This window comes from Eschrichtius robustus, chromosome 1 (genome assembly GCF_028021215.1).
Source record: "Eschrichtius robustus isolate mEscRob2 chromosome 1, mEscRob2.pri, whole genome shotgun sequence".
NCBI classification, from domain to species: domain Eukaryota; kingdom Metazoa; phylum Chordata; class Mammalia; order Artiodactyla; family Eschrichtiidae; genus Eschrichtius; species Eschrichtius robustus.
The window spans coordinates 136,968,739-136,994,709 of NC_090824.1; the positions used below are offsets into that span (position 1 = coordinate 136,968,739).

At 33.6% G+C, this 25,971-nt stretch overlaps 1 protein-coding gene across 6 annotated transcripts in view; it reads left to right on the forward strand.

The window, feature by feature from the left end:
* SCAPER (S-phase cyclin A associated protein in the ER) overlaps positions 1 to 25,971 on the forward strand; it is a 489,933-nt gene that overhangs the window by 159,251 nt on the left and 304,711 nt on the right. For all 6 annotated transcript variants that reach the window (XM_068556227.1, XM_068556251.1, XM_068556256.1 and 3 more), the window contains 6 exons: positions 2,874 to 3,044; positions 3,756 to 3,831; positions 4,028 to 4,145; positions 4,422 to 4,533; positions 7,740 to 7,880; positions 22,755 to 22,910. In XM_068556227.1, the coding sequence (XP_068412328.1) occupies positions 2,874 to 3,044; positions 3,756 to 3,831; positions 4,028 to 4,145; positions 4,422 to 4,533; positions 7,740 to 7,880; positions 22,755 to 22,910 (774 nt within the window). The remainder of the gene's footprint in view (positions 1 to 2,873; positions 3,045 to 3,755; positions 3,832 to 4,027; positions 4,146 to 4,421; positions 4,534 to 7,739; positions 7,881 to 22,754; positions 22,911 to 25,971) is intronic.

Here is a 25,971-nt window from a genome sequence, read left to right on the forward strand (position 1 = left end):
GCTGAAATTACAAATTTTAATGAAAATTTAGAAATTTAAAAAATGATGATGTATACAGATATTTATTTGAATTTCACAGTGTGAAAATAGTAGAAGTTGTATATGGATAATTGAATCATTATTTCATCCGTAAGCTCTGTTACTCTGTTAAAATCTTTTCAGGTCTTAAGAGGTGAAATAGAAATGTTCTCTGGAGAAGATAAAATTGAGAAGGAAATAGGCTAATGTGAGAACTTACTTTCTGCAAAGTTAAATATATTCAACTTTAATAGTTTTTTTTAATCGTTGTTAGGTATGATGTTTGTGTGGCACCTTAACAAGTTAGTTTCTATAATATTCTAGAGTTTACAGAGAAAAAGCTTATGATGCAAAGAAATAGTCTGTCATCTAAACTCTCTCACCTCATTCTCTTCCCCAGGGACAATCTTGTATGTTTTGAGGAGGCAGAGTATCGACAGGGGAAATGAAGTGGGGAGGGGAAGCTTTTAAAAGGATACCCATGTCTAGGCTCCACTCCAGACCAATTCAGTAATAAGCTGAAGCTCAAGCACTTGCATTTTTAATACCTTTATTGAGGTGTTATTGATTTTCAGTAAAGTTCACATATTTAAGATATACACATTGATATATTTTGACATGTGTTTATACCTGTGAAATCATCACTACAATCAAGATAATGAAAGTATCGATTGCCTCCAAAAGTTTTCACATTCTCTTTTGTAATCCCTCCTTTCTGCTCTTCCCTGTTTCCCCTTCCCAGGGTTATCACTATTCTGCTGTTACTACATATTAATTAGCATTTTAAGAACTTTCTGTATATGGAATAATGTAATCTTTGTTTAGCTTCTTTCACTCAGCATAAGTATTTTGAGATTCATCCATGTAGTTGTTTATATTAATAGTTCCTTCTTTTTTTATTGTCTTTAGGAGTACTCTGTTGTATGCATGTAACTCAGTATGTTCATCCATTCAATTGGTGACAGACGTTTGAGTTGTTGCCAGTTTCTCTATTATGAATAAAGGCACCATGAACGTTTGTCTTTGTTTTGAACATATGTTTTCATTTCTCTTGGGAAAATATCTAGGTCAGTTTTGTTGATAATATTGTTCAGGTCTCCTTTGCCAATTTTCTGTACTTGTTCTATCAGTTGAGAGAGTGGTATTGAAATCTCTGCATATATCTGTGAGACTACTTGTTTTAAGCCAACTTTATTGAGATATAATTTACATAACATACAGTTTATCCATTTAAAGTGTACAGTGCATTGTTTTTTAGTATATTCACAGAGTTGTGCAGACATCACCATAATTAGTTTTAGAACACTTCCATCACTACAAAAAGAAACCCAGTGCCCATTAGCAGTCCTCCCTTTCACCCCACCCTCCCAGCCCTATACAACCACTAATCTGTCTTTTGTCTCTATAGATTTGCCTGTTCTGGACATTTCATAGAAGTGGAATACCATATGTGGTCTTTGTGAATGGTTTCTTTCACTAGGCATATTGTTTTCAAGGTTCATTCGTGTTTTAGCCTGTATCAGTATTTCATTCCTTTTTATGCCCAAATAATATTCCACTGTTCGAAAAATGTGGAATATACCACATTTGATCCATTCATCAGTTGATGGACATTTAGGTTTTCTCCACTTTTTGGAATTTATGTATAATGCTGCTTTAAATATTTGTATACAAGTTTTTGTGTGAACATATGGTTTCATTTCTCCTGGGTATACATCTAGGAATGGGATTGTTGGGTCGTATGGTAACTTTACATTTAACCTTTGTGAGAAACTATCAGACTGTTTTCCAAAGTAGCTGCATCATTTTACATTCCCATTAAGTTTATTTTGTTTTGTAATTCTATCAGTTTTTGCTTCTTTTATTTTGAAGGTCTATTATTAAGTTCATAAACCTTTAGGATTGTTTTGTCTTCTTAGTGAATTAACAGTTTATCATTATGAAATGACCTTCTTTATCCTTTGTCATATTTTTTGCTCTGAAATCTACTGTGTCTGATATTAGTACTTCAACTTTCTTTTGGTTAGTGGTAGTTTGGTAGCTCTTTTATTTGTAATCTGTTTATATTCTCATATTTAAATTAGGTTTCTTATGGGCAGCATGTGGTTTGGGGTCTTGCTTTTATCCAATTTGAGTCTCTATTTCCGTGTAATGTGATTATTGATATGGTTCCTTTAAATCTACCATCTTATTGTTTTTCTCTTTGACTCATCTGTTCTTCATCCCCTTTTTCCTCTTTCTCCCATCTTTTTGATTAATTTTCTTTTATAATTTATCTCCTTTGTTGGCTTAGTAGCCATAAATATTTGTTATTTCACTGTTTGCTTTAGGGTTTATAGTATACATATTTAGCTTTTTATAGGGATTTATTAATTAATAATTTTGATGCATATATTTGTATTACATAATTCTAATGCATAATTTTAAGTAAGGTATATACGTTCAGAAAGTGTCATCACCAGTGCGGCATAATTTTTTCTTATATTCCCTTTAAAGTATAATGTTTTTCTCTTGTTTTTAAAATATTTGACCTGTAACTGTTTTGAATTTTGGTGCTCAAATGAAATTCACACTTTATTATTAATAACAATAACTATTATTTATACAACTTCACAATTTGTCATACACAGCAGTTTGGTAAAAAGGTCTCATGGATTATTGTATCATTTTATGGAATATAAAATAGTCTTTTGCTTTTAAGAAATTTCCGAGTCATACAACTGGACCCCAAGTTTTATAATTCTAGATCAATGCTATTTTTATATATACTATTTATGATTAGAACATAAAGAAATAATTACTTAACTTTCCAGTCAACTGATGATTCTTCTTTTTGTTTGTTTTTAACTTTATAGTCTATGGCAGAAGTTCTTGCTAAAAAGGAAGAGCTAGCAGATCGTCTAGAAAAGGCCAATGAAGAAGCCATTGCTAGTGCTATTGCTGAAGAGGAACAGTTAACTAGAGAAATTGAAGCTGAAGAAAACAATGATATCAATATTGAAACTGACAACGACAGTGATTTTTCTGTGAGCTTTTAGAATTTTTATTCTCTGGGTGTTTGAGACTTATACAATAAACAATAGCAAGTCTTTTTTAAAGCACTTTACCATTACTAAGTGCTTTTATATATAATGCAATTGACAAGTTGGAAGTTGTTTTCTCATTTTACAAATCAAGAAAATGAATCTCAGAGTAAGTAAATACGCAACATTTCTCAGATTATAATTGTATAGATTGAAGAAGAATCGAAGATATATTTTTCCTTCTGCTAATAAAAAGCAAATGATACATTGCCTTTCTATCACTAGGCGCTCAGGATATATATGTTGATGAGAGGGATTTCTTAAAGAATAAAAGTAATCATGAATGTTTGCAATGTTTTCCTATTAAATTTTAATGCCCAACAAATACTTTTTAGCTTTTCTGATGTGTGCTCTAAATATGTCAGAATTTATGTAGTAATAGTTTAAACCCAATAGTTTTCTTTTAAAATTACTTCGTTTGTCTCTGCTGTTAATGGCAGGTAGGTTAGTCTTCTTCTTAAAATGTATAGGCTGTGGTATTTTTAACTTGGTAATTACTGTGACTGTAAGAGGTATGTAACTTTTTTCTGGTTTTGTACTGTTTGCTAAATGAAATATATGAGCAATAGGTAGGAAAATTTCATGTATAGTTCATTTTATAAGGTTATAATTGGTTCATATATTTGTTACTCAATTTTTCTTATTACATTTTAGGCCAGCATGGGCAGTGGAAGTGTATCTTTCTGTGGTATGTCTATGGATTGGAATGATGTCCTGGCAGATTATGAAGGTATTACATGTTTGTATGTTTGTGTGTGTGTGTGTTGTATGTATAGGTAGAGGGGTATAAAATAGATTATCTTATTACGTGGGGTTTTTGTGTAAAATAAATAAGAGTGGGATGCCTTTTAAAAGTCTGTTCTCAAATGTTGGTTTTATAGAATTATGTGGCTAAACAATAGCGGTTTTCTTTTTTCTGAAACCAGCTCGTGAATCTTGGCGCCAAAATACATCCTGGGGGGATATTGTAGAGGAGGAACCTGCTAGACCTCCAGGACATGGAATTCACATGCATGAAAAACTTTCCTCACCATCTCGTAAAAGGTGTGGCCTTTGAAAATTAATTTGAAATGTTTCACAGGAAGGGAACTAGATGTTCTTGACTATTAAATGGAGTTACTACATATACTATTTTAAGGTACATGATTCAAGATATTTCCAGATCCATTGAAAAGTGACAATGTTTCTGTGAAATTTTAGGCCAAAGTTAGTTTTGTATATTTTTTATACTTATTTTAAGAACTTTGAAGACTAAAGAAGATATTTTTGACTTTATCATGTAAACATTTGTGTCTCTTGTCCATTTGTTTGCATTAATAGAACAATTGCAGAATCTAAGAAGAAACATGAAGAAAAACAAATGAAAGCACAGCAGCTAAGGGAAAAGTTACGTGAAGAGAAAACATTAAAGCTTCAGAAATTGTTAGAAAGGGTGAGTTTTTAATTTTTAGGGAAGTATGATTGCCTTAAATTGATGGGCTTATTTTCAACTTGACTTCTTCTTCTGGTTCGAGAGAAGCTAAAAGAACAATAAAAATAAATTTATTAGGAAACGAAAGCATTTCTGTCTACTGAGTTACAGAAAGCTACCTGTTAAAAAAAGAAAGAAAACAGAATTTGTCATTCCTAAAAAAGCTGGTAAATTGATGTTTTGCTGAGTTCGCATGGATTATTAAAGCTGCGCTTTGTCTTTTGCCATTTTCAGTGGGGGTTTCCTTGGGGAGTCTTGTGCAAAGTGTTCAATGAATTGGTAGGACAGTTTTGAGCTTGAGATGATCAGATTTGAATAAGTGGGGCACTAATTAGATTTATGGAAGAGATTCTTGGAGTAATTAGGGCAGTGTAACTTCTGGTCAGTGTGGTGTAGTGGAAAGAACATGGGCTCTGGAGATGGCCAATCAGGTGAAATCCTGGTTTGAACCACGTAATAGGATATGATGCCCTGGGCAAATTACTTAACAATACTGCCTTTTAATTTCTTTATCCATAAAATGACAGTTATCATTGTTAACCAGTTGTGATGATGAAAGTGGCAAGTAAGTAAAACAGTAGCATGGTGCTCGGGTGGCTGTTGCTCAGTATATGGTCATTCTTATTGTTAGTTACACATGGCAGACATGAGTACTATATTAGTTATGTGTGCTGTGTAACAAAGGACCTCAAGACTTAGCAGTTTAAAACAACACACATTTATTAGCTCACAGTTTCTTGGGCATGGAAACCAGGAGTGGCTTGTGTTGTTATTTTTTTGTTCAGAGTCTCTCCTGAGGTTGCAGTCAAGCTGTTGTCTGGGGCAGCAGTCATTTGGAGCTGACGGATCCACTTCCAAACTCTCTCATGTGGTTATTGGTAGGCCTGGATTCCTCTTTAGCAGTTGACTATGGACCTCAGTATCTCGCCATGTGGATCTTTCCATAGCCTGATGTTCTTATAACATGGCTGCTACCTTTCCCACAGAGTAATCTGAGAGAAGACGAGAAAGAGAGAGAATGAACAAGTGAGCTGCCAAATGGAAGCTGCACTGTCTTTATAACCTAATCTCGGAAGTGATATACCATCACTTTTGCTGAATTGTATTGGTCACGATCCTGATACAGTGTTGGAGGGAAATACACAAGGGTCTGAATACCAGGTGGCTGGGATCATTTGGAGCCATCTTGGAGTCTGTGTACTACATATACCTAACACAGCATGACAGAAGATAGGTAACCGTTATAGTATAGGTGAACTCCTTTGTTACCTTCTGGTCCTAGAAAGGAGGACTAATATGCCTAGGTTAAAAATATTTGCATTACTTATGTTTGTTTTAAAATTGGGAAAAATAATTGGACCAAATAATTTGAATGTAAAAATGAGGTGGCATAAGATTCTCCTTGGTACAGTAGAAAAGTTGGCTGGGAAAGGAAGAAAATCTGTAATTTTTCTCTTTACCTGAATCTCAAGAATTTAATTATTTTAATCAAGATTTTAATCATTTAGATTGAATAGATCAAATATGAAAAACAGTCTCCATGTCATGGGGTTCTATAAGAGTTAATATATTATTTCATTTTAAGCTTTAGAAAAATGTTCTAACACAATTATAATTTCCCTTCTTACCGTGTTTTTAATACAAATAAAATTATATAGTTTATTTTCTCACTATATGATATAATCTCCAGATACTCATGCAAACAAAATAGTAAATTCTTGAAATTGTACAAGACGTTAGAGGTTCTCTGGTTTAATTTTCCCATCAATGTAGGTATCCCTTCAATTAATTTAAATGATAAATCCCACCTTCCATTTATATAATGAGTTATTGTTTCAACACTATTCTATACATATATGGTCTCATCTGATCACCACAATACCTCTGTGAGGCACACAGAGTTGAACAGATCCTGAACCCCATTTTAAAAAAAATTTATTTTATTTAATTTATTTATTTTTGGCTGCCTTGGGTGTTTGTTGCAGTGCGCGGGCTTCTCACTGTGGTGTCCTCTCTTGTTGTGGAGCACAGGCTCCAGGCGCGTGGGCTTCAGTAGTTGTGGCGTGCGGGCTCAGTAGTTGTGGCTCGCGGGCTCTAGAGCACAGGCTCAGTAGTTGTGGCGCACGGGCTTAGTTGCTCCAGGGCATGTGGGATCTTCCCGGACCAGGGATCGAACCCATGTCTCCTGCATTGGCAGGTGGATTCTTAGCCACTGCACCACCAGGGAAGTCCCCCGAACCCCATTTTATAGATGTGAAAACTGAATCTCGAGAGGCTAAGGGCTGTTTCCAATGTCACATGACCAGTAATTTGCAGAGCTAGTTACCAATATCACATGACCAATAATTTGCAGAGCTAGAGCTTTAAGGACCTGTTCCTAGCTCCTAATCCAGTACTGTTTCTGCATCATACTTCTTTAGGTGGTTAAATACATTATTATGTAGCTAAAATTCAACTGAAATGTTAGTTTTCTTCCCATTCATGTTGAGCCAACATTTATTTTCTATAATTTATTCTTATTGGTGCAGGTTCTGATTTCTTGGAGCACAGGACAAGTCTTTTACTTCTCCTATTTGAGATTGTTTTAAGGAAGTAAAGAGAGCTAACGTAATTATTCTTCTATAGTCAAAACTCTCTGTTCCTTCAGAGAATGTTTCTTATGCAAATATTTAGTTTTCAGACTTCTCACCTTTTTTTCAATTTCTAGGACAAAATTATCTGTCTTGAATTTGGGTTATAGAGCCATTAATGTTTATAAGGATAAGACATATACACTATTTTCATTTTAAGTGTGCTCATAGCACAGTATAATAATAACAGCAAATATTTCTCTTGAGCAATGTCTAATGTACTGTTCTAAGAGTTTACATATATTCACTCAATCTTGGAAACCTATGAGTTAGGTACTACTACTGTTCTCTTTATAGATAAGGAAACTGAGACATAGGCTAAAAAAGTTGCCCAGTTTATATATCTAGCAAGTGACCATGGTAGATTATGAACTCATCAGTCTGGCTCCATAGGCTGTGTTCGTAATCATTAGTCATGATCCTTTAGGTCTTTCCAGGTTCTTGACTTTATAATTCCTAAGCTGTTTATCTGTTTGCACTTCTTGTCAAGTGACTGTGTATGCTGAAATTAATGATGTGATAATTCATTGCATATAGGAGAAAGATGTCCGGAAGTGGAAAGAAGAGTTACTAGACCAACGACGTAGGATGATGGAAGAGAAATTACTTCATGCTGAATTTAAACGAGAGGTGCAGTTACAAGCAATTGTTAAAAAAGCACAAGAGGAAGAAGCTAAGGTATAACTTAGGTGCTTTGAACATTGAATTAGTTACTCGAGTACTTTTTCAGTTGTTACACGAGAAGCTAATGTTTATCAAATGTTTATCCTGTTCCAGAATAACAGCATTTTTACATGCTCATTTGATACTTATTATGTGCAATATCTTACTCTTACAATAATCCTATGAGATATGTATTATTTTTTACAGGTTTATTGAGGTATAATTCACAGACAATAAATAACACATATGTGAAGCATCAGTTTGTTGAGTTTTGACATATATGTTCCTGAAACCATCAGTACAATGAAAATAATAAACAATTCCATCACCCTCAAAAGTTTCTTTATACCTCTTTGTAATTCATTCCTTCCACCAACTCTGTTACCATGCAATGGCTGATCTGCTTTTTGTCACTATGGATGTTAGCATTTTCCAGAATTTTATATGAATGGAATCATAGAGTATGTACTCTTTCCTCTGGCATCTTTCACTCAGCATAGTTATTTTGAATTTTATCCATGCTGTTGTGTATCATTTCCTTTTCATTGCTGAGAAGTATACCATTGTGTAGAAATACCATAGTTTGTTAATCCAGTCACTTGTTGATGGACATTTGTTTTCATTCCAGTTTTTGGCTGTTATAGATATAGCTGCTGTGTAAATTCGTATACAAGTCTTTGTGCAGATGTGTGCTTTCATTTTCTCTGGTAAATCCCTGAGATTGGCAGAGTCTTATGATAGGTTTAACTTTTAAAGAAACACTTTATATACTCTTACCAGCAGTGGATGAGAGTTCTAGTTAGCCACATTCTCACCAACACTTGACATGGTTACATACTGTAATTCTAACCATTTCATATTAGTCTTTATGTATAGTGTCTTGTGGTTTTAATTTGCTTTTTGAACATCTTTTCATGTGTGTATATCCTATCTGTAGCTCTTATTTGGTACAGTGTTCAAATATCTTTGTTTATTTTTTAAAGTTAGATTGTTTTGTTATTAGTCAAACAGTTCTCGTTTTCAGCTTTTTTGAGATATAATTGACAAATAAAATAGATATTTACATGGTGATTTGATATACGTATACATTGTGAAAGGATTTCCCTCATCCAGTTAATTAACATATCCATCACCTCACATATTTATCTTTTGTGTGTGTGTGTGTGTGTGAACATTTAAGTTCTACCCTCTTAGCGTATTTCAATTATATCAATAGAATACAGTGTTATCAACTATAGCTACCATGTTATACATTAGATGCTCAGATTTCATTCATCTTATAATTAAAAGTTTGTCCCCTTTTACCAATCTCTCCCTATTTCTATCTGCCTCCCCCCGGCCTGTGGCAGCTACTTTCCTGTTCTCTCTTTCTTTGAGTTTTTTGAATTGAAGTATAGTTGATTTACAATATTGTATTAGTTTCAGGTGTACAGCATAGTGATTCAGTATTTTTACAGATTATACTCCATTAAAAGTTATTACATGATAATGGCTGTAATTCCATGTAATAACAATATATCCTTGTTGCTTATCTATTTTATACATAGTAGTTTGTATGTCTTAATTCTGTACCCCTAATTTGCCCCTCCCTTCTCCCCTCTTCCCTTTGGTTACCACTGGTTTGTTTGTTTTCTATATCTCTGAGTCTGTTTCTGTTTTGCATATATATTCATTTGTATTATTTTTTAGATTCCAATTATAAGTGATATCATACAGTTTTCGTCTTTCTCTGTCTGACTTACTTCACTAAGTATAACGTTCTCTAGGTCCATCCATGTTGCTGCAAATGGCAGAATTTCATTCTTTTTTATGGTTGAGTAATAGTCCATTGTATATATATATCACATCTTTTTTATCCATTCATCTGTTGATGGGCATTTCAGTTGGTTCCATATCTGGACAGAAAATCAGTAAGGCAATGATGGTCTTAAATGATGCAATAGAGTAGTTGGACTTAATAGATATCTATAGGACATTATATTCAAAAACAGCAAAATAAACATTCTTTTCACATGTACATGGTATGTTCTCCAGGATAGATCACATACTAGACCACAAAACAAGTCTCAACTAATTTAAGAGGATAGAAATTATATCAAGCATTTTTTCAACCACAATGGTATGAAACTAGAAATCAACTACAGAAAGAAAAATCTGTTTCGATGAGATTCACTTTTTCTTCTATATTCCAAATATCAGTGATACCATGCAGTATTTTTCTTTCTCTGTCTGGCTTATTTCACTTAGCATAATACCCTCCAGTTTCATCCATGTTGTGGCAAATAGCAGGATTTCTTAGAGGACTTTGTATATTTTAGATATTAATATCTATGTTTTGCAAATATTTTCTCTCAGTCTACGGATTGCCCTTTCATTTTCTTAAAAGTGTCTTTTGAAGTTTTAAAAATTGGAAATGTCCCATATATTGACTTTTTTGTCTATACTTTATGTTTTTCTGTGCCCTATTTAAAAAATCTTTACATAAACTTAAGGTCACTAAGATTTTCCCTTAAGTTTTCTCTAGAAGTTTTAAATTTTACGATGAGGTCTGTGTTCCATTTTGAGTTGTTTTTTATATGGTGTGAGGTAGGGTTGAGGTTCATTTTTTTCATATGGTTATATAATGTTCCAGTATCAGTTGTTAAAGAGACTATCTTTTGTATAATGAATTGCCTTAGACCCTTGTTGAAAAGCAATTGGCTATATATGTGTGGGTCTATTTCTGATTTTCTATTCTGTTACATTTATCTTTATAAATAACATTACTGTACCTTTATAATAAGTCATGAAATCAAGAAGTATAAATCCTTAAGTATTATTTTCTTCTAAAACTATTTTGCTCTTTTAGGTTCTTTGCATTGCCATGTAATTTATAGGATCAGCTTGTGAATTGCTACTCCTCCCCCCCAAAAGAGGCCTGCCTGTATTTTGATTAGAATTGCATTGAATATATAGATTAATCTGGGGGAGACTTGTAATCCTAATGATATTGAGTATTCTGAACCATATGTCTGATGGCATATATCTCCATTTATTTTGGTCTTTGTATATATTTTATGAAATTTATCTGCAGTTCATATTTTTAATGCTGTTGTCAGTAGTATCTTGTTTTAAATTTGTTTCTAATTGTTTGCTGCTAACTTATAGAAACACATTTGATTTTAGTGTATTAACTTATATCCTACAACCCTGCTAAACCTACTAGTTCTAGTTTTATTTCTTCTTTTCCTGTATGGTTTTCATTTTTTAATCTCCCTTTATTGCATTAACCAGTACTACCACAATGTTGATTAGTGATGAGAACCAATATCATTGCCTTGCTCCTAATTTTAGGAAGAAAGTGTTCAGTCTTTCACCATTAAGTGTGATATTAGCTGTAGATCTTTCATAGATGTTCTGTATCAGATTGAGGAACTTCCTTTCTATTCCTAGTTACTAAAATTTTTTTACCGTGGACTTTGAATTTGGTTACCTGCTTTTTCTGCATTTATTGAGATGATATTATGTGTTTTTTTAAGATCTTAAAATGGTTAATTTCAGTATTTGATTGTCAGATACCAAAGTAATTGTGCAATTCTGGGATAAACCTCACGTGGTCATGATATAATATCAGTTTTATATTTTGGTGTGCTTCGTTTGCTAAAATTTTAAGAATTTTTGCGTCAATGTTTGTGAGGGATTTTGATCTTTCTTTTTCTTTTCTTATAATATCTTTGTCTGCTTTTGGTAACAGAATATGCTGGCCTCCTAAAGTGACTTGGGAAGGGTTCCATCCTCTTCAGTTTTCTAAAGTAGTTTATGTGGAACTGGTACAATTTCCTCCTTAAATTTTTTGTGGAATTTACCAATGAAGCCGTCTGGGCCTGGGGTTTTCTTTGTGGATGAGTTTTTTTTACTAAAAATTCCATTTTTTTATATCCATAGGGCTATTCATATTATCTATTTCTCTTGTGTAATTTGTGTCTTTCTAGGAATCTGTCCATTTCCTTAATGACTAACAATATTGAGCATCTATTTATGTGCTTATTCGCTATTTGTATATCTTCCTTAGAAAAATGTCTATTCAAAGTCCATTGCTCATTTTTTTAAATTGGGCTGTTTGTCTTTTTGTTGTTCAGCTGTAAGAGTTCTTTGTATATTCTCAGTACTAGTCTTTTATCAGATATATAATTTGCAGATATTTTCTCGCATTGTGTAGGTTATCTTTTCATTTGTTGATAATGTTCTTTGCACAAAAGTTTTTAATGTTGATGAAGTCCAATTTATCTATCTTTTGTTTTATTTTTTGTACTTTTTGTGCTAAGAAATTATTGCCAAATTCAAAGTCATGAAGATTTACCTCCATGTTTTCATCTAAGAGTTTTATGGTTTTAGCTTTTATATTTAAGTCATAGATACATTTTGAATTAATTTTTATATACAGAATGAGGTAGGGGGGTCTGCCTTTATTCTTTTGCAGGTGGATATCGTTTGTCCAAGTACTGCTTCTTGAAGACACTATTCTTTCCCCAGTGAATGGTCTTGGCACACTTGCTGGAAATCAATTAGCCATAGGTGTACAGGTTTATTTCTCTTCTCTCAGTTCTATTCCACTGGTCTATACGTCTATCCTTATGCTGGTATCACACTGTTTTGATTACGGTAGCACTTGAGTAAGCTTTGAAATCAGGAACTATAGTCCTCCAACTTCGTTCTTTTTCATTGTTGTCTTAGCTATTTGGGGTAACTTGCAGTTAGGATGAGGATAAGTTTTCCATTTCCATAAAAAAGTCCATTGGAGTTTTGTTAGGATGGCATTGAATTTTTACAGTGCTTTGGGGAGTATTGCCATCTTAATAATATTAGATCTTCCTAATCCATGAACACAGGATATCTTTCCATTGATTTAAATCTTCCTTAATTTCTTTATGCAGTGTTTTCTAATTTTCAGGGCACAAGCCTTTCACCTTCTTGTTTAAATTAATTCCTAAGTGTTGATTGTACTCTTTTGGAGGTGATTGTAAATGGAATTGTTTTCTTAATTTCATTTTCAGATTGTTTATTGCTAGTGTATAGAAATACAATTGATTTTTATATATTGATCTTATCTCCTGCAACCTTGCTTGAACTTGCTCATTAGTTGTAATAGCTTTTTAGTGGATTCCTTAAGATTTTCTATATTCAAGATCATACCATCTGCAACTAGAGATAGTTTTACTTCTTCTTTACCAATCTGGATGGCTTTGATTTTTTTTGTTGTTGTTGTTGCTTATTGCTCAGGGTACAACCTGCAGTACAATACTGAATAGAAGTGGTAAGAGCGGACATCCTAGTCTTGTTCCTGATCTTTGGAGTCGGGGGCATTTAGTCTTTCATCATCAAGTATGATGTTAGGTATGGGGTTTTCATAGATACCCTTCAAAGATTGAGGAAGTTCCTTTTTACTCCTAGTTTGTTGAGTGTTTTTATCATGAAGCAGTGTTGGATTTTGTCAAATCCTTTTTCTCCATCTATTGCAAGAATAATGTGGTTTTGTCCTTTGTTCTTTTGATATTTGCTGTGTTACATTAATTGAATTTCATATATTTTATATATTTGTCTAATTTTTTAGTTGTTTAAGGTGGGAGGGTGCATCTGGACCCTATCACTCCATCATAGCTGGAAGTGGAAATTCTGAACTATGTATTATTTTTATATTTTAGAGGAGCAATCTGAAGGCAGATTGTTGATGGTCACACAGCCAGAATTAAAATCCTGATGTTTGTGGTTCCAAAGCCTATGCTTTTACCACTGTTCTTATTATTGGTTTTGTATATTCATTTTGTGGCCTTTTTTTTATATGACTTGTATGAATTTTGATCTGTCTAATTGCCTAATATATTTACTTTCATTATAATCTCATTAAACCAAAGTGGCTCCTATAAACATATTAACCCAAGCTATAATTTAAATAATTTCCATCAAGATGAGTGGTTGACTGCTGGTTGTTTTTGCATAAAGATATCAACTACCATTTGCAGTTTTAAAAATTCTTAATAATCCAGGTTCACTGAGTTAAGAGTCTGTACTGAGATTTTTGCTAATATGAAATTCTGCTTTAAAATCCTGCTACCAACTGCTGCCCTATTGGTTCTCTTAATTTTCATTGCTTTCTCTTCGATAATCTCTGAAACCCTCTTTTGAAATGTATTATATCTACAAAGAAAATAAAAATAGACAATCTAGGGTTTTCTTGTTCTCTCATTCATTTAAATATTTTATGAATGAATTGTTCTTAGTATAATTACATAAATATCTTAAAAGTTTGTGTGAAACATTGCCAATTACTTTCATCCCCAGACATTTTCATCTATGAGACAAAACCTCCTCCTACCTTTGGTTTTATCACATGCCAATATTTCCCAGTCTTGCCTGATTGTAACAGTAATCTGAGTTGTTAAAAAGAGAGATTTCCAAGCTTTGCAGGTTTTTTTCAGTAATGCTAGAGTGGCCCCTGAGGAGCTTTATTTTTTTATAAGCCCCCAGGTGATTTTTATGATCAGGAAATTTGGTTCCACATATATCGAAGAGTTGCTCCTTCTTCAGAAGTAATTTTTCATCATAATAGTGAGGACTGAAGTCTCTGGAGTTAGATAAATTTGGATTCAGGTCCTGACTCTACCACATAGTAGTGAATGGTCTTAGGTGTTATTTTAGCCTCTCAGCCGATTTGTTGATCTGTAAAATAGGAATAATCTTACCTACATCTCAAAGAATTGCTGAAAGGATTAAATTAGGTTGTGCATATTGTGAAGCAGTTAATGCCATCCTTGGTATGCTGTAAATACTCTGTAAAATATTAGAATTTCATAGAATGCCACATCCTATTTGTGTTCCACTTCCTAACTTTTCCTTAAGTCCCTAATGCATTTCTGTTGTTTTATTACTAATCCAGAAGTTCTAATAATCCAGTGATTTAAAATATACTTAAGTTCCACTAGAACTTAAGAATATGTCCTTGAGACATACCAAATATATTTATTTCAGTCCTGTGTAAGATATAACTTTTTACACATATACTTTTTTGTGTGTTCTTGGCATAAATTAACAGTCATTTCAAATGTCTTAGTTCTTTCTTGGATATACAGATGATTGAAAATAAGTCATCTACTATTTGGTTGATAGTGATTATTATTGCAGGCAGAGTTATTCAGCACCCGATTTTATCATTTATTTAATAGTATAAAAATGGCTTTTATTTTCGGTTTCTTAATGGTCTCATTGATTGCTTTTCAGATGCAACGTGTCTACTCATAATTACAGGGTTTTGGGGGGTTTTTTTTTGAGGAAAAGACATCTTTTTCCTTATTTATGGCAGTAGCCTTTTCCTTGTGCTGTGTCCTCTTGCCTGCTTTTAAAATTTGCTTCATCAGTTATCTTCTTGTGCCTGCTCCTTTGCTTTCTTCCTCTAGACTGACTACTTCCACCTATTCTATAGATTGCCTATTCTTTCCTTTTGGAAATCACTAGATTCCTAGAAAGAGCTGTCTATGCTCTTTTCCACTACCTCATCACTCCTGTCTTCTTGAATTCCTTATGACACCATTTTTCCTCTGTGCTATACTGTACTTTCCTTTCAGAATGTTACTCTGTTATCACTATGTTTAAAAGCCTTTTCTGGATCTGTTCATTATCAACACTGTTGTGTATTTTTTTCTAGAATACTTTCTTCTGCACTATCTTGGTTTTCCTTCTGCTTTCCTAACCAGTGCTTTACTATCTTCCCTTTTTCTTTTGCTGCTTAAATGTTACTGCCTTCAGTCCACTTCACTTATTATTTTCCTTGAATATCACAATGATTCTCATTGCTTCAGCTATCCTCTCTGTAGTGACTCCTACATCTGCATTTTAACCCTACCCTCTCAATGAAGCTCTGGACTCAATTACCTATTGCTTGATGATTGTATCCAGTGAAACTCATCAGCTCACCACCCCTGTATCCCAAATCATTTGCCTTTCCTGAAATTCATATTTCAGATGAATGGTATCACTAGTCTCCCATTAATCTAGACTTGGAAAACTTGTGATCATTTATCAATATTTGCAGTTGTTATTCTTGCCTTTTGTCCCTACTCCCTTCAAATTAATCTTTCTTAAGGGCCTTATTGTATTATCTCTTAACTTAAAAACCTTCAGGGACTTTTTCTTGTCTTTAAGTCTTAGTATAAATGCATTACTCTAGCTTTCTTTAATACTGTTTTATATGTAGAATAGTGGCCATATTGTTATGAAAATGGTTTATTCTCATTTTAAAGAATTCGAGCAATATGTAGAAAAGGAAACTCAAAATCCCACCCTCAGAAATAGCTACCATTTACATTATAAATACTCTTCCAGAAATCTCTTTAGAATAATGTTCAGATGGAATGAATAGATAACTTTATAAAATAGAATTATACTATCTGGCTTCCCTGGTGGCACAGTGGTTGAGAGTCTGCCTACCAGTGCAGGGGACACGGGTTCGAGCCCTGGTCTGGGAAGATCCCACATGCTGCGGAGAAGCTAGGCCCATGAGCCATAACTGCTGAGCCTGCGCGTCTGGAGCCTGTGCTCTGCGACAAGAGAGGCCGCGACAGTGGAAGGCCCACGCACCGCGATGAAGAGTGGCCCCCGCTTGCCGCAACTAGAGAAAGCCCTTGCACAGAAACGAAGACCCAACACAGCCCAAAAAGTAAATTAATTAATTAATTAATTAATTTTACAAATTAAAAAAAAAAGAATTATACTATCCATGGTACTTCTTAATAAGAAGTATTCATTTCTATTTTAGTTCCATTTTAAGAGAAGGAAGTGACGTGGAAGTAAAATTGAGGGAATTATTGAATTTGTAATAAATGTTTCTTTATCACAAGATCTCCTCCCAACAATTTTCATAGTTTCATTATTTTTACATTGTTAAGGTTTATAACTTTTACATTTTGCTCTGAAACTATAAATTCCACAGTTTAGTTTTCCTTCTATGTATGAATGGATGCACAGCTTGCCTAATCCTCCATTCATGAGTTCTTTGTTTTGACCTGGTTGGCTGGATTTTATTAACAAGTAGTTTTTTCAGGAAGAGGTTATTGTGCTCTATTCATTGAGTTCTTAGGTATCAAAGGCCTGTGGCATTTCTGAGTACATCTTGGCTAGAGATCAGATTCATGGTTCAGAATATCTTTCCTTCAAAGTTTTGTAGGCATTATTCCATGTTTTTCTAGCATTAACTAATTCTGTGGAGAAGCCTGAGGCCAGACAGATTTTTTCTCCCTCTTTCTCATAGATGACTTGCATTTACTGCCTGGAAGCTTAAAAAAATTGTGCTTGTTCCTTAATGTTTTGTGATTTAATAAGGATATTCTCGGTGTTGATCTTCTGAATAAATTCTTCATGAAATAAAGTGAGCTCTCTCAATTTTCAGTATTTCTTTTTTTCAGGGAAAATTTTCTGTATTATATATTGGAATATTTTGTCTTTCTTAACTTTACAGATATTATTCTTACATTAGGTCATCTTAACTTGTTCTCCATGTTCAAAAGTTATTACTTATACATAAATTTTCATTTTAAAGTACATATTAACTGTGATTATAACAAGCCTTTCCTCTGTTAGTGATTTGATTTTTTACCATCTTTGCTCTGTTTCATGCTTTTTATAATTTAATTAATTCTGTGATTGTGTTACTTTTGTTCTAAGTTTCCTTAACTCTCTAGTCTTCCTTTATTTTATCATGTCATTTTATCATCTTTTTTGCACCTTTAAATTCAGGTTCGTGTTGACTTCTTTTACATTACAAAGTTTGCCTAGGAGATATTCTGCTGTTTCTTTGGTTATGTTTTCTTCCAGTTAATTTCCAGGAAATGTCTTATTTATTTATTTTTTTACTTACTTACAGTTTGATTGAGATAGCATTGACATATCAAAATTGTATATATTAAGGTGTACAACTTGATATTTTGATATACATATACATTGTGGGATGATCACTACAATCCAACTAATTAAAATTTCTGTTACCTCTACTTAGTTACTGTGTGTGTGTGTGCGCGCACACACTAAGAAGATTTCAGATCTATCTTCTTAGCAAATTTCAAGTATATAGTACAGTACTATTAACTATTATCACCATGCTGTACATTACATCTCCAAACATATTCAACTAGCATAACTAAAATTTTGTAACATTTGACCAACATCACAGATTGGATTTTTTATGCTGCTTTTGCACATTCTTCCCTCTGAATTTTATTTTATTTATTTTGTCTAGAGCATTAGGTCCCATTTCTTTTTCTTTCATCTTGATTATGTTTAACATGTGACCCTTGATACATTATGATTAATTTTGCTTGAGCATACCTGTTTGTCTTATACTTTCAGTATACCTTGAGAAATGATTATATTGTTAATTAACTTATGAAAATGGTTACATGGCATGGAGATTCGGAAATCTTTGCTAGAACTGTATTCAAACTTTCTTGTTTCAGTTTGTAACATATCTAGTGATAGGTTTTATTTCATGCAACATGGATTCCTGGAGTCTATATACTTCTTTCAGAGACAGTAGCTCCAGTGTTTGTTTACTTCCGTATTTCACTCTAACTTTTTCACTGTGGCATGCCTTCCTTCTGGCTTTCAAGAATGAGAAATTTGACCCCAACATTTTCCAGTTTTTTATCATTAGCTGTACTTTACTCATAAAAACTTTACTCTCCTTTACCATTGATCTATATTTCTGTTTTTGTGCCAGTACCATACTGTCTTGATTACTGTAGCTTTGTGGTATAGTTTGAAGTCGGGGAGCCTGATTCCTCCAACTCCATTTTTCTTTCTCAGGATTGCTTTGGCTGTTCGGTATCTTCCGCATTTCCATATGAATTATAAAATTTTTTGTTCTAATTCTGTGAAGAATGCCATTGATAGTTTGATAGGGATTGCGCTGAATCTGTAAATTACCTTGGGTAGTATATTCATTTTCACAATGTTGATTCTTCCAGTCCAAGAACATGGTATATTCCTCCATCTGTTTATGTCATCTGTGATTCCTTTCATCAGTGTTTTATAGTTTTATGAGTACAAGTCTTTCGCCTCCTTAGGCACGTTTATTCCTGGGTATTTTATTCTTTTTGTTGCAATGGTAATTGGGAGTGTTTCCTTAATTTCTCTTTCTGATTTTTCGTTGTTGCTGTATAGGAATGCCAGAGATTTCTGTGCATTAATTTTGTATCCTGCAACCTCATCAAATTCATTGATTAGTTCTAGTAGTTTTCTGGTGGCATCTTTAGGATTTTCTATGTACAGTGTCGTGTCATCAGCAAACAGTAACAGTTTTACTTCTTCTTTTCCAATTTGTATTCCTTTTATTTCTTTTTCTTCTCTGACTGCTGTGGCTAGGACTTCCAAAACTATGATGAATAAGAGTGGCGAGAGTGGACATCCTTGTCTTGTTCCTGATCTTAGTGGAAATGATTTCAGTTTTTCACCATTGAGTATGATGCTTGCTGTGGTTTTGTCATAAACGGCCTTTATTATGTTGAGGTAGGTTCTCTCTGTGCCCATTTTCTGGAGAGTTTTTATCATAAATCGGTGTTGAATTTTGTCAGAAGCATTTTCTGCATCTATTGAGATGATCATATGGTTTTTATTCCTTAATTTGTTAATCTGGTGTATCACATTCATTGATTTGAATATATTGAAGAATCCTTGCATCCCTGGGATAAATCCCACTTGATCATGGTGTATGATTCTTTTAATGTGCTGTTGGATTCTGTTTGCTAGTATTTTGTTGAGGATTTTTGCATCTATGTTCATCAGTGACATTGGTCTGTAATTTTATTTTTTTGTGATATCTTTTTCTGGTTTTGGTATCAGGGTGATGGTGGCTTCATAGAATGAATTTGGGAGTGTTTCTCCCTCTGCAATTTTTTAGAAGAGTTTGAGAAGGATGGGTGTTAGCTCTTCTCTAAATGTTTGATAGAATTCGCCTGTGAAGCCATCTGGTCCTGGACTTTTGTTTGTTGGAAGATTTTTAATTATGGCTTCAATTTCATTACTTGTGATGGGTCTGTTTGTATTTTCTAATTCTTCCTGGTTCAGTGTTGGAAAATTTTACCTTTCCAAGAATTTGTCCATTTCTTCGTGATTGTCCATTTTATTCGCCTATAGTTTTTTGTAGTAGTCTCTTATAATCCTTTGTATTTCTGCGGTGTCAGTTGTGATTTCTCCTTTTTCATTTCTAATTTTATTGATTTGAGTCCTCTCCCTCTTTTTCTTGATGAGTCTGGCTAAGGGTTTATCAATTTTGTTTATCTTCTCAAAGAACCAGCTTTTAGTTTTATTGATCTTTGCTATTGTTTTCTTTGTTTCTATTTGATTTAATTCTGTTGGTGGGAATGTAAATTGCTATAACGCTATGGAAAATGGTATGGAGGTGCCTTAAAAAACTAAAAATAGAACTACCATATGACCCAGCAATTCCACTACTGAGCATATACCCTGAGAAAACCATAATTCAAAAAGAGTCATGTACCACAGTGTTCATTGCAGTACTATTTACAGTAGCCAGGACATGGAACCAACCTAAATGTCCATCGACAGATGAATGGATAAAGAAGATGTGACACATATATACAATGGAATATTACTCAGCCATAAAAAGAAATGAAATGGAGGTATTTGTAATGAGGTGGATGGACCTAGAGTCTGTCATACAGAGTGAAGTAAGTCAGAAAGAGAAAAACAAATACTGTATGCTAACACATATATATGGAATCTAAAAAAAAAATGGTACGGATGAACCTAGTTGCAGGGCAGGAATAAAGAGGTATACATAGAGAATAGACTTGAGGACATAGGGTGGGAGGGCAAAGCTGGGGCAAAGTGAGAGTAGCATCAACATATATACACTACTGAATGTAAAATAGTTGGCTGGTGGGAAGTAGCAGCATAGCACAGGCAGATCGGCTCGGTGTTTTGTGATGATCTAGGGGGGTGGGATAGGGAGGATGGGATGGAGGCTCAAGAGGAAGGGGATATGGGGACATGTATATGTGTATGGCTGATTCACTTTATCGTGCAACAGAAACTAACACAGTATTGTGAAGCAATTATACTCCAATAAAGATCTATTAAAAAAAACTGTACTCTCTAGCAAAACTTGACTGTTAAGTCTCAATATATGTGAAGTTGAGGATGAGGTATATAGTTTAATACCTTGTACCTAATTGTCACTTATTTGGTGTATGTTGAAGAAAAATGATTTGTTTGTTTACTTTAAGTTTTGTCATCTCAAACTCATTAGAATAATGTACATACCTATTAAAACTTAATGTAACTTGTATAATGTCAAATCACAATGATATTAAGTAACTTTATAAAATGGTTTCTATAAAAATCTTAATTTGTCTCTTAAAAACATTTCAGTGAAGGCCTAAATAGACATTTCTCCAAAGAAGACAATATATTTATATTTATATTTCATGGCTAACAGGCACATGAAAAGATGCTCACCATCACTAATTATTAGAGAAATGCAAGTCAAAACTACAATGAGGTACCATCCTACACTGGTCATAATGGCCATCATTAAAAAGTCTACAAATAACAAATGCTGGAGAGGGTGTGGAAGAAAGGGAACCCTCCTACAAAATTGGTGACCATGTAAATTGGTACAGCCACTATGGGGAACAATATGGAGGTTCCTCAAAAAACTAAAAATAGAGTTGCCATATGATATAGCAATTCCACTCCTGGACATATATCTGGACAAAACTATAATTCAAAAAGATACATGCACCCCTATGTTCATAGCAGCACTATTTACAGTATCCAAGACATGGAAACAACCTAAATGTCCATTGACAGATTAATGGATAAAGAAGATGTAAATATATACAATGGAATATTACTCAGCCATAAAAAGAATGAAATAATGCCATTTGCATCTATGTGGATGGACCTAGAGATTATCACATTAAGTGAAGTAAGTCAGAAAGAGATGACAAATACCATATGATATCATTATTTGTAGAATCTAAGCTATGACACAAATGAACTCATCTATGAAACAGAAACAGACTCACAGACATAGAGAACAGACTGTGGTCGCCAAGGGGGAGGGTTGGATTGGGAATTTGGGACTAGCAGATGCAAACTATTGATATTATATATAGAATGGATAAACAACAAGGTCATATTGTATGGCACAAGGAATTATATTCAGTATCCTGTAGTAAACTATAATGGAAAAGAGTATATGTATATGTATAACTGAATCACTTTGCTGTACACCAAAACTAACACAGCATTGTAAATCAACTATACTTGAATAAAAAAAAAAAATTTCAATGGCAGACCTTTACTCTAAATCAGGGGTCCCCAACCCCTGGGCCGCGGACCGTTAGCGGTCCTGTGGTCTGTTAGAAACCAGGCCACACAGCAGGAGGTGAGTGGTGGGCAATCAAACGGCTTCATCTGCTACCTCATATCACTTCCATTACCACCTGAACAGCGCTTGCATTACCGCCTGTACCATTGCTCGCATTACTGCCTGAACCGTCCTCCCTATCACTCGCATTAATGCCTAAACCATCCTCCCACCACCCCCGTCCGTGGAAAAACTGTCTACCGCGAAACCAGTCCTTGGTGCCAAAAAGGTTGGGGACCACTTCTCTAAATCACTTCTTACTACGGCCTATGGGTTTGTTATGTACACTGGATTATTATCCATTTTGGGGATAAGTATTGAAAGAAAAGACTATAAGTCGTTCATTTTTTGGTCTGTGCTTAAAACTGGTTTGTATTATTATATAAAGACTGTTAAGTTTCTTATTTTTGTGATGTGCCTTAGAATTAACCTCATTTGAAACTCACTTTCTCCGTTTTTTTTAATTGCAGGTCAACGAAATTGCCTTTATAAATACCCTCGAAGCCCAGAACAAACGCCATGATGTTTTATCAAAATTGAAGGAATATGAGCAGAGGCTTAATGAGTTACAGGAAGAGCGTCAGCGAAGACAGGAAGAAAAGCAAGCACGTGATGAAGCTGTTCAGGTAGAATTTTATTCAGCAAGCATTTATTGAGCACCAGCCATTTCCTAGGCTCTGAGCCAGGTACTGAGGATAGAAAAAGGAGTAAGACCAAGTCTGTGTTCCCAAGGATGCATGGTTTAGTGTAGCACGGTTTGGAAACAGGAAGTCTGATTGCCAAGGCAGTGTGTGCTCCTTCAGATAGGGTTATCAGTGTTTTTGTCAATTTGGATCTCTAGTCTCAACCAGATGAAGGACTAAATTGCTCTGGACAGATTATTATCTATTCTTTTCTAATTGGGTTGGGCAAGAATATGTTCCTTTCTTCCCTTACAAATGGATTGTGTTTGAACCAATGTATATAGCCTTAAAGAACTGGGCAATCTTTATGCTTATGACAAGGAGCACCTGTCATATATTGGGCAGTGTCATCAGGTACTTTAACCTCTGTAGCATACTGTAAGTTAGCTACCATTTTCAGGATGGGAAGAAGACTTAACACATAAACTTTAGTGATGGTTTTAAACTATTTAAATCTTCCTCAAGATCAAATATGGATGCAGACATACTTTATCTATTATGACTAATATTTATTTGTTTATTCATTCAGTCATCATTTATTGAATTACTACTATAATCTGTGTGCTGTGCTTTGCTCAAGGACATGAAAAAGATATATCCTTGATCTCAATGGGAAGACATATATGTAAACAAATCTTAACCCATTAGGATTAGTGTAACAGTAAAGGCGTTTTTGGAAGCACCAAGGGGAACCTGTTACTCAAATTGAGAGTGGCAAAGACGTGAGAACGTCAGGAAAAGCTTCCTGGAGGAGGCGATGCCTCAACTAAGTTTTGAAAACTGAGACAGTTGTAAATGGTGCGAAGTAGGCATTCTATGCAGGAGATGAGTGAGTACGGCATGTAGAGTTAGGGACCTGACCATGAAGAGCTTTGTTGTTATGTTAAAAGCTAGGGATGTTATTAATGTTTCATGCTTCTTCATGTCACTGGTAATTTTAGGAAATTAAAATATCATTACAGTTTTCAAGTTTATTGGTTACTTTATGCTCTTTTTGTACACTAGCAAGCAGTCCCATATTCACCCCAATCTCTGTTTGATTTGAGTTCAAGGTCTCATTTTAATCTGAGTGCCAAGCTAACTTATGTTTAAAAATCCAGGATACTACTATTAGAGAAACTTTAGCTTTTCCTCTCAAAGGAGCAGTAAAAAATTTCACTTTTATCATTTAAAAGTTAATTACCCATTAACTAACATTCTTAGATGAGTAAATGAAATAGGATATTTGAATTTTTAATTTGAACCATCCCTTCAGCTTTATTGCTCTTTCTTTTTCTACATCAAACCATTTTATAAAAATAATTATTTTTTATATTCCAATAAAGATGTTAAAAAAATAATTATTATTTTGAAAATTGTGTGTTACTTTTTAGCAACCATTAGGTATTAATAATTCAGAAATAAATGAGATATGATCTTTGCCTTTATGGCAAATAATACAACACAGTGTGAAAGTGTAATAGAAACCTGTATAGCTTACAGTGGTATCACAGCGTAGGGAATAATTAGCTCTCTTGGTGGGAGGGGAATGTCAGGGAAAGTTCTATGGAAGAGGTAACTTCTTAACTGGATTTTGGGGGGAAATATATGAGTAATATTGTATATTTTTGAATAGACATCTTTAGTTACTTTTCTGCATTTATTTTGCAGATTTGAAGATTTGAAATATGTTATCTTCTGTTTAAAAATGATGACTCTTATTTTATAATTTGGAACATTTATTAAAGCATAAAGTAAGCAGTTATTTTCTGAAAGTAGTAAGGAATCTTCTGAACTGACTAACACTTAAAATTTTTTTTGACTACTCAGACTTATTTTTATCTTTAAAAATGTAGAAATTTCCTATGGATTTAATTTTCAGTGAAAAATTTAAAACGTATGTACATAAGTTTAATCAAGATAACTGATACTAGAAAAATTCATTGGTAATATATAACATTATATAAAATTAAAAAAATTTTTAAATATGTAGTCATTACTATATGTGCAAGGCGATAATGCCAAACATTCTGTAAATATAATAATAGTAAGGTACTAACTTAATAAACAATTCAGAGGCCCTCCATCTGCTTTACTTTTACTCTTGAAACATTCACATAAATGTTAAATTGTTAAAGGCAATTGTGTTTCTTGTTTTTTGTAAGTGAAATACTAAGTTAATGCTGCCATCATATATTCTCAATTTCCCTTTTTTGCTATATAAATTATTGATGGATTAGTTTTAAGCCCAGTTTCCTTAGATATTCTGCCTTGTCCTCTTGCCCTAATCTTCTGATTTGTAGGCGTAAAGGGCGGGGTTGCATAATCCTTTCTCAGGCTGCCATAAACACATCCTTGACTGTGAAACAAAGTACATGGGAGTCTGAGAGGTTTCAGAAGGGTTGAGAGTTAGATATCTTTCCAGTTCATTTGCTGTAGGTTTATGCTTTTTATTTGTGAGCATATAGATTTGTAATGAATATTATTTTATAAAGTTACGCTTCATTCATGTAATAGATATTTATCGAACTCCTGCCCTGTACAAGATGCTTTTGTGGGGTACAAAGTTTCCTATCTTTTAGGAAACTTAAATTTTAGAAAGGAAAATACTTGGTGAATTTACTAATTTTACTCATTAGGTATACAGTTACCAATTTTCTCTTCCACTTATTAAAAACAGAAATTAGAAGACTGGATATTTTTTGAAGTCCAGTTATTTCTATTAGTACAATGTTGGAGTATTTCTTATATCCGTAAAAACAATCAGCAAGTTGACATCATATTTATGCATACAACTTAGCTGCATTGCACATACACATAAAGTAATTGTTTGTATATAATATTAATAAATTTCATTTATAAGACCAACTTATAATTTTTAAAAGTATATCCCTCAAGATTTTGGTTTTATAAAATACGAAATGAAAAGTTCTGGTTTAATTCTTTATATTTAATGCTTTAACCTTTTGCATTTTAGTGTGAAAGTTGTGTTTTCAGACATAATGCAGATTTTAAAAAAATTGAG